This window comes from Malania oleifera, chromosome 11 (assembly GCF_029873635.1).
Source record: "Malania oleifera isolate guangnan ecotype guangnan chromosome 11, ASM2987363v1, whole genome shotgun sequence".
In the NCBI taxonomy this organism is placed as follows: domain Eukaryota; kingdom Viridiplantae; phylum Streptophyta; class Magnoliopsida; order Santalales; family Ximeniaceae; genus Malania; species Malania oleifera.
Genome location: NC_080427.1, coordinates 81,781,990 through 81,792,279, shown reverse-complemented (window position 1 = coordinate 81,792,279; position 10,290 = coordinate 81,781,990). Strand labels below are relative to the sequence as shown.

Below are 10,290 nucleotides of genomic sequence, written 5' to 3'. Positions count from 1 at the left end.
AGAAGGAATGAGTGAGGAGATGTTGACTCTACATATTTCAAGAGTCTGGTTGGAAGCTTGAGGTATTTGACGTGCATTAGACCATGCATACTCTATGGAGTTGGACTCATCAGCAGGTACATGGAGACTCGTGAACAGTCCCATATGAATGCAGTGAAGAGGATACTTCGTTATGTCAAGAGTACCATCATTGATGGTATATTCTATTCATTAAGAGGTGATTGCAAACTTATTGGCTATTTAGATAGCGATTGGGGAAGGGATTTTGAAGAAAGAAAAAGTACGACTGGATTCACATTCTTCATTAGAGATACAACGTTTATGTGATCGTCAAAGAAGCAACCCATCGTAACGCTGTGATCATGTGAAGTTGAGTATGTTGCTGCCAGCTTACTTGTTTGTTATAGTATATGAATCACGAATGTACTAAAGTATCTGAGATTTCTCCAAGGACCCAGCAGAATTCTACATCGACAACTGATTATCGATTGCACCTGTGAAGAATCCAGTCTTCCACGAAAGAAGTAAACATATTGATACTCGGTATCATTTTATAAGGGAGCATGTCAAGAAGAAAGAAGCGGAGCTAATGTCTTGTAGAACGTATGATCAGATTGCTGATATTTTCTTGAAGCCACTCAGGCATGATATTTTTGCAAGATTGAAGACATTGTTCGGAATGATAAAGTCAGGAGAGTCAAGTTTAAAAGGGGATGTTGAATATTAAACCAGATGTAACTACCTCCACCAACTCTAGCCCATTTTGTTGAAATTGTTGACCTGCAGGCAGCCACCTCCACCAACCAACCCAACTCTGTTGAATTTGATCTCCACCTACCATTCTCATCCATGGCTATATATGTATATGGAGGTGTGTGTGTGTGTGTTTGTTTGTTTGTTTTAATTTTTGCTCAATATAGAGGTTTGTGGACTAAATTGAGTTTAATTAGTGAATTTGGGTAGGGATTTGACTTTCAGGATTCAAGGTTCAATCGAATTCAACTTGAGTTGTTGATTTTGTATCAGTTTTGTGATGTTAAGAATGAATGTCGATGTATTGAGTTATGAAGACTACATTTAAGGATGTGAAGAAAATAACTCCTTTTTTATTTTTTTTATTTTTTATGAAAGTGGAGGATGAGAATGATGAGAGGAAGACTTGAGGGGAGACTAATATGCAAAATCCCTAAAAGGACTAAAAAAACCCCTAGAAATAGGGAAAAGGGGAAAGTAATGGAAAAGGAAGAACATTTTTTTCTAATTCCTTTTGGCTGGAGTGGAGATAAATTATGGGAGTTTTTGAAAATGATGAAAAATGTAATGAAAAGGCAAAGAAATTAGTGAAGAGGCCACAAACCCTTTAAAATGTAATTAAAGAAACCAAGCTCACAAACCCTTTAAAAGGTCAGAGAGAGAAGCTAAATGGGGTCCTTATCTAGTTATTTGCTTTCATAACCGTTATGTTCAACCATGAATATCAACAATTCTCACACAAGGCTTCTTCTCTATTACTTTTTTATTAGGAACAGCAAATGTCAGCATCCCACTCGCCATGCAGGCCTGCAACTTATCAAGATCAGCACTCTCAGGAAACCTTATCTGCCGACTGAACTTGCCGCTGCTGTGCTCAAACAGCACCTGCTTTCCGTTCACCTTCTCTTCCTTCTCCAACCTCCTCTCGCCCCTTATCTCCACAATCCCTCCTTCCAGCACACGCACCTTTACTTCCCGTTTCTGCAGGTTCGGAATATGCACTCTGACCACGTGAGTCTCCGGCTTCTTCTCCCAGTCTATCCTCGCGTTCACAAACGCCGTAATTTCGCCGGGGAAGGCCTGGTGCTTCGAACCCGTTGCAGCAGTACCTTGGCACGAAAAACCCTTGAAGGGTTCCCGATCGTCGTTTATGAGGGGCTTGACCTTGACGACGTTACCCAGTTGGCTGCAGCAAACAGCGTCGTTGCCGGGTGTTGCCCACATTTTGTCGGTCTTTAGATCTATGGTTTGCTGAACCAGTGAGACGCAAGCCAGAATCAATCTCGGAAACGTATAAGCATTTGATTTATAATGAGCAAAATATCAATGGTCACGTATACATAAGCGTAAGATTGACGGCGAAGCAATTTTCGTCTTCTGCTGTGCTGTGGACACCGCGCTTTATTCTTGTGGGCTTGCACGAAGCCTCTCTTCAATTATTATTATTATTATTACTATATATATATTTGCAGTTTTAAAAAGCTCAGTGATATATATATATATACATATGAACACAAATTTCCTAACTATATCACATTTTAGATGTCCAATTATGTTTTCTTTTAATTATCGTTTGTTAACTTATTATTTTGTTTAGTTTGATATTTTGTTTTTCTAAGATTGACTCAGCTATAATATAAATTACTTGAATAAAACATCCGTAAAACTTTTTTTTTTTTTTACCAAAATATAACATTATTTAAAAATTTTGAAAGTATTATGGATCAAACAAAAATATTATAATTAGTTATAGTTTATAATAGTATTATTAGTTGTCACTTTGTTGCAATATGCTTATGTCTTAATTAATTATAATTAGTCCTGGGTTATATAATATTTTTTACTATATTGTTTTATCATTCAACTAACATTTGTATGAGCGTATCTTGAAAAATAAAAAAAGTGGGATAGTTGAGTGAAGAATTTCTTATATTTTGTTTTTAAAATTAGACTATGGGGAAAGGAGAACGAAAATAACAAAAAATTTTATTTCTTCGTGTTTACATATTAAGGAAAAATAAAATAGAAAATAAAATAATCAACAAATAAATGAATACATATTTAATTCAAAAATCATTAATATTTAATTTTTAAAAAACATTACAATTCAAAAATATTTCATATAAAATGTGAAATACAATAATAAAAAATAAATTTCTTTTTTGTATTTTTTTTTCAAATAAAAATCTCAATGTGAACTCATGATAAGGAATATATGCAGAGTAGACATAGGGAATTAAAAATATATTATCATGCATGATTGGATGTCGAAGTAGAAGGAATATATTCTACAAGGATTGTCACATTGATCTTTCCCCTCACAACTAATTTGCAAAGCTGCAACTCAAGAGTCACCCATCTTTTGTGATGGAATACTCCTTATCAAATATATCCAAACACTTATTTTTGAATAGAATGATTAACATAAAATATACTATCAAATCATAAAGTAAATGAGACACAAGAGTGGTGCATAGATTTTATACTGGTTTGGTCACTTGACCAATGTCCACTACCTAAACCAACTAGTTTAATAGTTTCATTAATATTTTTGGTATTACAATTTTTAAGAAAAAACATCCTATTATTGTTAGACGACTACCAAAAACCCCTCTTTATAGCACTAGGGACAACAAAGAACTATTTGGTTTTCAAAAACCACAACCACGTGCCCATTTGGCCAATCTTAGTGTTGCAGAACTTTGGGATACACCTATTCCACTATGATTACAGTCAATGAACACACAGTATCATAGCGCTCTCGGACACATGTCCCACCTGAATTACATAAAAAAAAGTAGGAAAAGTATAACCTATCTCTAAGGTCTTTTCTAGATCTACCACACACACAGTCTAACTATTCTAAACCTATGACACTATAGATCCTTCATAAGGAGCTAACCTATTTGGTAGAATTAAACGTTAAAACAACAAAATTAGAATTACAACAATAATACAATCAAAATTTAAAAGTTGGCAGCATGAACTTTTGTGTGTGTAAATCTGTTATTCTCTTGCATTTAATCTTTAGTCATATTGTTCGCCCAATATATATAAAGGTTGAGGTACATCTTAGCTAAGCTCTTTTGGATATGACAGTAGATGCATGATTGAACATGAGAATCCATGCTCATGGGGTTGGAGCTTACTTTTCATTCAAAAAGGGAATCTCCTAGTGGTTTGAAATAAATCTTCTTGCATCTCTGTTTCAAATTTGAATATCAAAAAGCTTTGATAAGTAGGTTAACAATCTGTTTAAGATATCAATAATTAAATAGGTAATAATAAAAATTATATGAGTTTAGCAAGAAACACACTAATCTTGACTATATTTCACAATGTGTCTGTAAGTTCATCTGCAAATGAATCTATTGACGAGTTTGTGAATAAACCTACGAATGAGTCTATTAATAAGTCTATGATTTAGTCTACAACTATAAGTGAATGCTGAATAATAACACATTATTAAATGTAAATTATGTTCATCAACCAATTTTCGTCAATCATTAGAACTTAACTTCAAACATTCTCCCTTTTTTAGATCGATAACAAAATATTATGTGCATGCCCTCACCCTTACTCTATGCCTAGCTCTCCCTCGTACTATAAGCTTAAGAAGATTTTAAGAATATCTAGTACATTAGGCATATCAATATGCAAAGATCAAACAAAGTATATACCAACCAGCGGTAGCATATATACTATAATATAAAAAGACATCATTGTGTTCTCAAAGACTTCCAAATGTTAAACCTAAATTTTCTAAAATTTTGAATTTATAAATTATTTTTAAAACTTTTTTTGGTTGGTTTTTAATAAAAAGAATACCTACTATCTCAATTTTTTTACAGTTTTTATTCATCTGCTCACTCTTTCCATCTCTAATAAATTATGGTCTACGTTATAATAGAGTAACAACTTAAAGATTCTAGTTCCCTTTCTTATTTTTCACTTCATGTAGCCCCTTTCGCCCTCTCAATGGTTTTCTTCCTCTCTCTATCTATCTCAATGTCCTCCATTGACAAGCTTGATTTGCGCCTAGCTAATGTCCCTCTCTCCCTCTAAAACTTTCCCTTCCTCTTTCCTTCTTAAACTTTCCCTCCCTTTCCCATATTGTCAAACCCCAAACCTGGAAATGGGACCTGGGGGTGAATTTAGCAACCTAACTTGTCTCTGTACCAATTAAAACATACATGATACAGCGTAAAAAGAGGGTCTGACCCCGTGGGGCGAACGCATGCCCAATATACATACACATAAACGTCCATACTCATCAAAATATGCAGCGGAATACGGTCTTTTATACATAACCAGTATCATACCGAGTCTATACAAACTAGGATATACGTTCCCATAATACAAAACATACCCCAGGTGTCTACAAAAACTATCCCGACAACCTGGATACCAAAACTCGTACCTAATAGGTACTAGCAGTAACTACGACACCCTTGCTTCCAGATGCTAGGATGCTAATTACGGCTACCTGAGGGACTTGAAAAAAATTGTACGTACATTTGGGGAGGGACTGATTACGCACCGAAACTGCGTAATTGGACGTTTTTAATTCTGCTTTACGGTTTATATTTTTAATTAAATGTCCAAAATTATTCAATATTTTAACAAAGTGCCAAAATTATTATTCTTGAACTTTATTGCACTATTTATGAAGTTTTGGTAATTTTTTGTCGCAGGAAAAATTCCCGGGAATCAAAACCGACACCTGTTCGTATTTCATACATAACTTTTCCATCCGAGCTCCGATTGAGACGATTCAAATTTTTGGAGAAAGAGGAAAGGATTATCTACAACTTTTGTGTTTTGAGTTTTGTGAGATACGGGCTCCAGAAGAGCAGAATTTGCGATGAATAGAGAATGAAAAAAATAAAAAAAATCAAGTTGACGGGTCAATCCTTTCCATCTGGGTCTAGGGCACCCAATGCCTCCTATTTAAGCTCCTCTATTTCTTCCCCCTAGGAGGCAGCCCCCATGGCTCCCCATTCTCCTCTTTTCCTTCTTCTTCTTCTTCTTCTTCTTCTTCTTCTTCTTCTTTAGTTTGTTTTTTTTTGTTCTTTTCAATTCTGCTTCTCTCCCCTTGTCTCTCTTCCTTCCCTTCGTCTTTCCTCCCTCACTCTCCCCCTTTCCTCTGTTTCTCTTGGCCTCCTCTGCCCTCTTGTAGTATGGCCAGCCTCCTCCACCATCTTCAGCAGTCCCCAAGCACAGCAGAACACTAGCTGACTCCATAGCAGGACCACCAAAGCGCAGCAGCAATTTCTCCAGCACAGCAGCAACTTCATGGCTCCGTGGATTTGTTTCTCTCTCTCTCTTTTCCTTTCTTTCTTTCTTTTATTTACTTTTCTTTGAATCTTGGAATATTGAAGAAAGTTTAGTTTTTTTTTAATGTTATTGGAGTTTTCTTTCTTTTTGTTTAAGTTGAGTAATGTTGAGTATTTCATTATTGTTAAATTAATCTCTTTGTTTATCTAATTGATAGTTATTTTAATTTAGCATTCTTAATTAAATTCAGATATTTTTTTGTCGAAATTCGATTTAGTTAGGGTCTATGATTAGTAAAGGTTGTGTTTTTATTGTGTTCCGTTATTGTTTATGTCTTTTAAATTTCCGCTGAGTTCATGTTTACATTTAAATTGTGAGTCTTGATTTGATCTCTTAATTGTGCTAAAGGTTCGATTTTTAGTAGGTTTGGTTTTTTTTAGTGTGTGTCAAATTTAGTTTCCATTGTGTGTTTTTAATTCCATGTTCTAGGTTACCATCTTTAATTAGTGCGTGTGTCGATGTTTCCTTAGGTAGATTAGAGTTTCCATTCTAGCGTGTTTTAATTCCTTATTTGTAGTTTTCATTTTTAATTAGTGTGTGTCCCAATGTTTCTTTAAGTAAATTAGGATTTCTATTCTTGTTTCTTTTATTTAGTACATGTTAGTTTTAGGATTTTTTAAATTACGTGTCATCTAATTCGTCAAAAGTAAAATTGAACAACTCTGAAAAACTCCGAATCTGAACCGAGTTCAGTGCAATTTAATTTTGATTGGAAGAACGTTAAATCTGAGATTAAACGCATTCCCTGAGGAGACGATCTAGCCCTTGGGCTTAATATTACACGACGTAACTCCTATACTTGGGATAGCTTTCGAGCTGCTCATTTTCCGAGTGAGTCAGGGACACCTATCAGTAAGGGAGAAAACATATTATATTAGTGTGTGGCATACCAGTGTTATTTTACATACTTCATAATATTATAAAATATGATACAGTTCGAAACGTTTCTATACAGTTTCATACATATACATACAGTTCCATACAGTTCCAATATTTTCATAAAAACCATTCCAGTACATACGATACCCAAAACATACGGTCAGTGTCATCACACTAGTTCGCAACTACACAAGGTCACCTCGTCTCACAGCGATTACATTGCTACATATGCAACTACGCTGCGACGACCGAGGCCCAATAGTGATTACATTGTTCCATACGTAACTACACAAGGTCGCCTAGTCTCACAGCGACTACAATGCTACATACGCAACTACACTGCGATGACTCAGGCCCAATAGTGATTGCATTGCTACATACGCAACTACACATGGTTACCTAGTCTCATAACGATTACATTGCTACATACGCAACTACGATGTGACGACTCAGGCCCAATAGTAATTACATTGCTACATACAGTGTTGAACACACCCTTCGGTGACCAGACAGAACGTATTGGTGATATTTCACACCTTGGATATAGAGTCAACCACTCTCGCCCACGGTAGTTAACCGATACATGGTTGTTTTACAAATCCCTGGAATCATTTTGGAACTCACATTCCTATACATGTTAGTGTACGGAATAAGCCGCCACATAGCTGTTTTACAAATACTTGGAACAAATACATACACTCATACATACCACACTTATTTGGTTTATGAAAAATCATATCATTGACAAATTCAAGTATACAGTTTATGCAAATATGGATAATAATCATCCCAATAATACAGTTTAAACAAAACGAACGGTTTTCCAAATAAAGTAGAGATGTTACTTGAAATCCCCAATTTTCCTAAAAACTGTAACCTGAAAATCTCGCATTTTACCTGATAGATTTCCCTATATAAGTAGTCAAATCATATATACGATCGTAGCCTACAAGTTTACCGATCCCGATTTCGAAAATAAACTGATATAAACAGAATCCCGTTACTTTAACCCGAATTCTAGTTACGAACTCTACAGTCCCCAAATCTACGTACCGAGACTCCAAAACCTACAAACCACAGTACATTACATACTTACAATTCGTTCTACTACACATATACTGAATTAGAAATGAAAATCGAGCCTTACCTCAATTTTAGCCCAAAACCCAAGATCGCTCGAAACAAGATTCCGATCCGCTAGAAACGTAGAGAATCTTTCATTGATCCACGCAGTAACTTTGGATTTGCGATCCAGGCGAAAAACGGGTAGCAATCGAGAAAAGAGAGAGAGCTTCATATCCTAGAAAGAGAGAGAGAGAGAAAGGAAAACCATAACTTAGCCAAGAAGAAACTACAAATATCCTTATAAAGACCTTTGACCTGAGGGATTTCGTCAACGAGACATAAATTTCGTCGACGAATCCTAATATTTCCAACTTCCGACTCTCGAATTTTCCTCGTCGACGAACCTCTGAATTTCGTTGACGAGAAGCCTTCTACCTTCGTCGACAAATTATGGCATCGTCGATGAAGTCTGCAGAATTCCATTTTTACCCCTCTTTTACATAATAAACCCACATCTCACGGTTCAGGTTCTTACAATCTCCCCACCTTACAAAAATTTCGTCCTCGAAATTTGCAATCTCTCATTACAAACACATTCATACTACTACATACATACTCACTCTGAAGCAAAACCAAACTATCACGATACATACATACATACTCTAGAGAATACGGCGGTCATTTATACGCAGCCCCGTTACGATACATATATACATTCCCTCACCTATGGCAGAGGAATACCGTGGTTACATACATACATGGCCTCGAAAGTTTATAACACTACACAACTCTCCCAGAGACTGACCACACAATACTAATATGATAACAGAGTATTACATACATACATACATACTCATACTACCCTGCTATCCAAATAATACTCAAAACAACTGCGGATACTTCCAGCGTATTTTCGTCTTTAATTCCCAAGAAGCTTCCTCGATCTCGTGGTTTTGCCACAATACCTTCACCAACGGTATTTCTTTGGTACGAAGCTTATGAACTTTATGGTCCAGAACATGAACAGGTATCTCCTCATATGCTAAAGTATCCCCAATTTCCAACTCATCATAACTAATAACATGTGAAGGATCCAACATGTACCACCTTAACATGGATACGTGAAACACATCATGGACCCTCAAAAGTGCTGGAGGTAATGCAACTCTGTAGGCTACAGGACGCACTCGCTCAAGTACCTCGAATGATCCGATATACCTCAGGCTCAACTTGCCCTTCCTCCTAAATCTCATCACCCCTTTCATCGGAGCGATACGCAAAAATACCTTACCGCCCACCTCAAACTCTAACTCACGGTGGCGAACATCTGCGTAACTTTTCTGCCGACTTTGAGCCGATTTAATCCTCTCCCGGATCAAACCTACCTTCTCAGACGTCTGCTGTATAAGTTCAGGTCCTAAAACCTGACGTTCACCGACCTCATCCCAATACAAAGGAGATCAACACCTCCGACCATAAAAAGCCTCGAACGATGCCATCCCTATGCTAGCCTGGAAGTTGTTGTTATAGGCAAACTCCACTAGTGGCAGAAACTGAATCCAACTACCATCAAAGTCCAATACACAAGACCGTAACATATCTTCCAAGATCTGTATCATCCTCTCTGACTACCCATTAGTCTGGGGGTAAAATATTGTACCTAAAGTAAGCTTCGTCCCAAGTGCTTCTTGCAAGCTCTTCCAAAATCGAGAAGTAAACCTCGAATCCCGATTTGAAATAATGGAAGTAGGCACTCCGTGCAATCTACCTATCTCCTGCATATACAGGTCTGCTAACTTCCTCAAGGGATAGCCAACCTTCATAAGTACAAAGGGAGCAGATTTCGACAACCTTTCCACGATCACCTAGAGAGTATTTTGCCTATGAAGCGCTAGTGGCAAACCGATAACAAAGTCCATGGAAATATGCTCCTATTTTAATACCAGAATAGGTAAGGGCTGCAACGGCCTTACCAGCCTCCGATGTTCAGCTTTCACCTGCTGACATGTCAAACACTGCTCCACAAACCGGGCAATATCCTTATTCATACCACTCCACCAAAATGACTTGCACAAATCCCGATACATCTTCGTACTACCCGAATGTACTGTATACAAAGAACGATGCGCTTCCTCTAGAATCGTCCTTCTGATCTCACCATCATTTGGAACACATAGCTTGGTCCCAAATCTCAACACATCTCTATTAGAGATGTTAAAATCCACAGCCAAACCTTGCTGCACTTTCTTCATAATC

General features: G+C 36.7%; 1 protein-coding gene across 1 annotated transcript; it reads right to left on the bottom strand.

The window, feature by feature from the left end:
- Nucleotides 1–1,464: 1,464 nt before the first annotated feature.
- Nucleotides 1,465–1,977, bottom strand: LOC131167606 (18.1 kDa class I heat shock protein-like). The gene has a single exon (XM_058126401.1). It carries the CDS (start codon nucleotides 1,975–1,977, stop codon nucleotides 1,465–1,467), a length of 513 nt encoding a protein of 170 aa, XP_057982384.1.
- Between the last annotated feature and the right edge of the window lie 8,313 nt (nucleotides 1,978–10,290).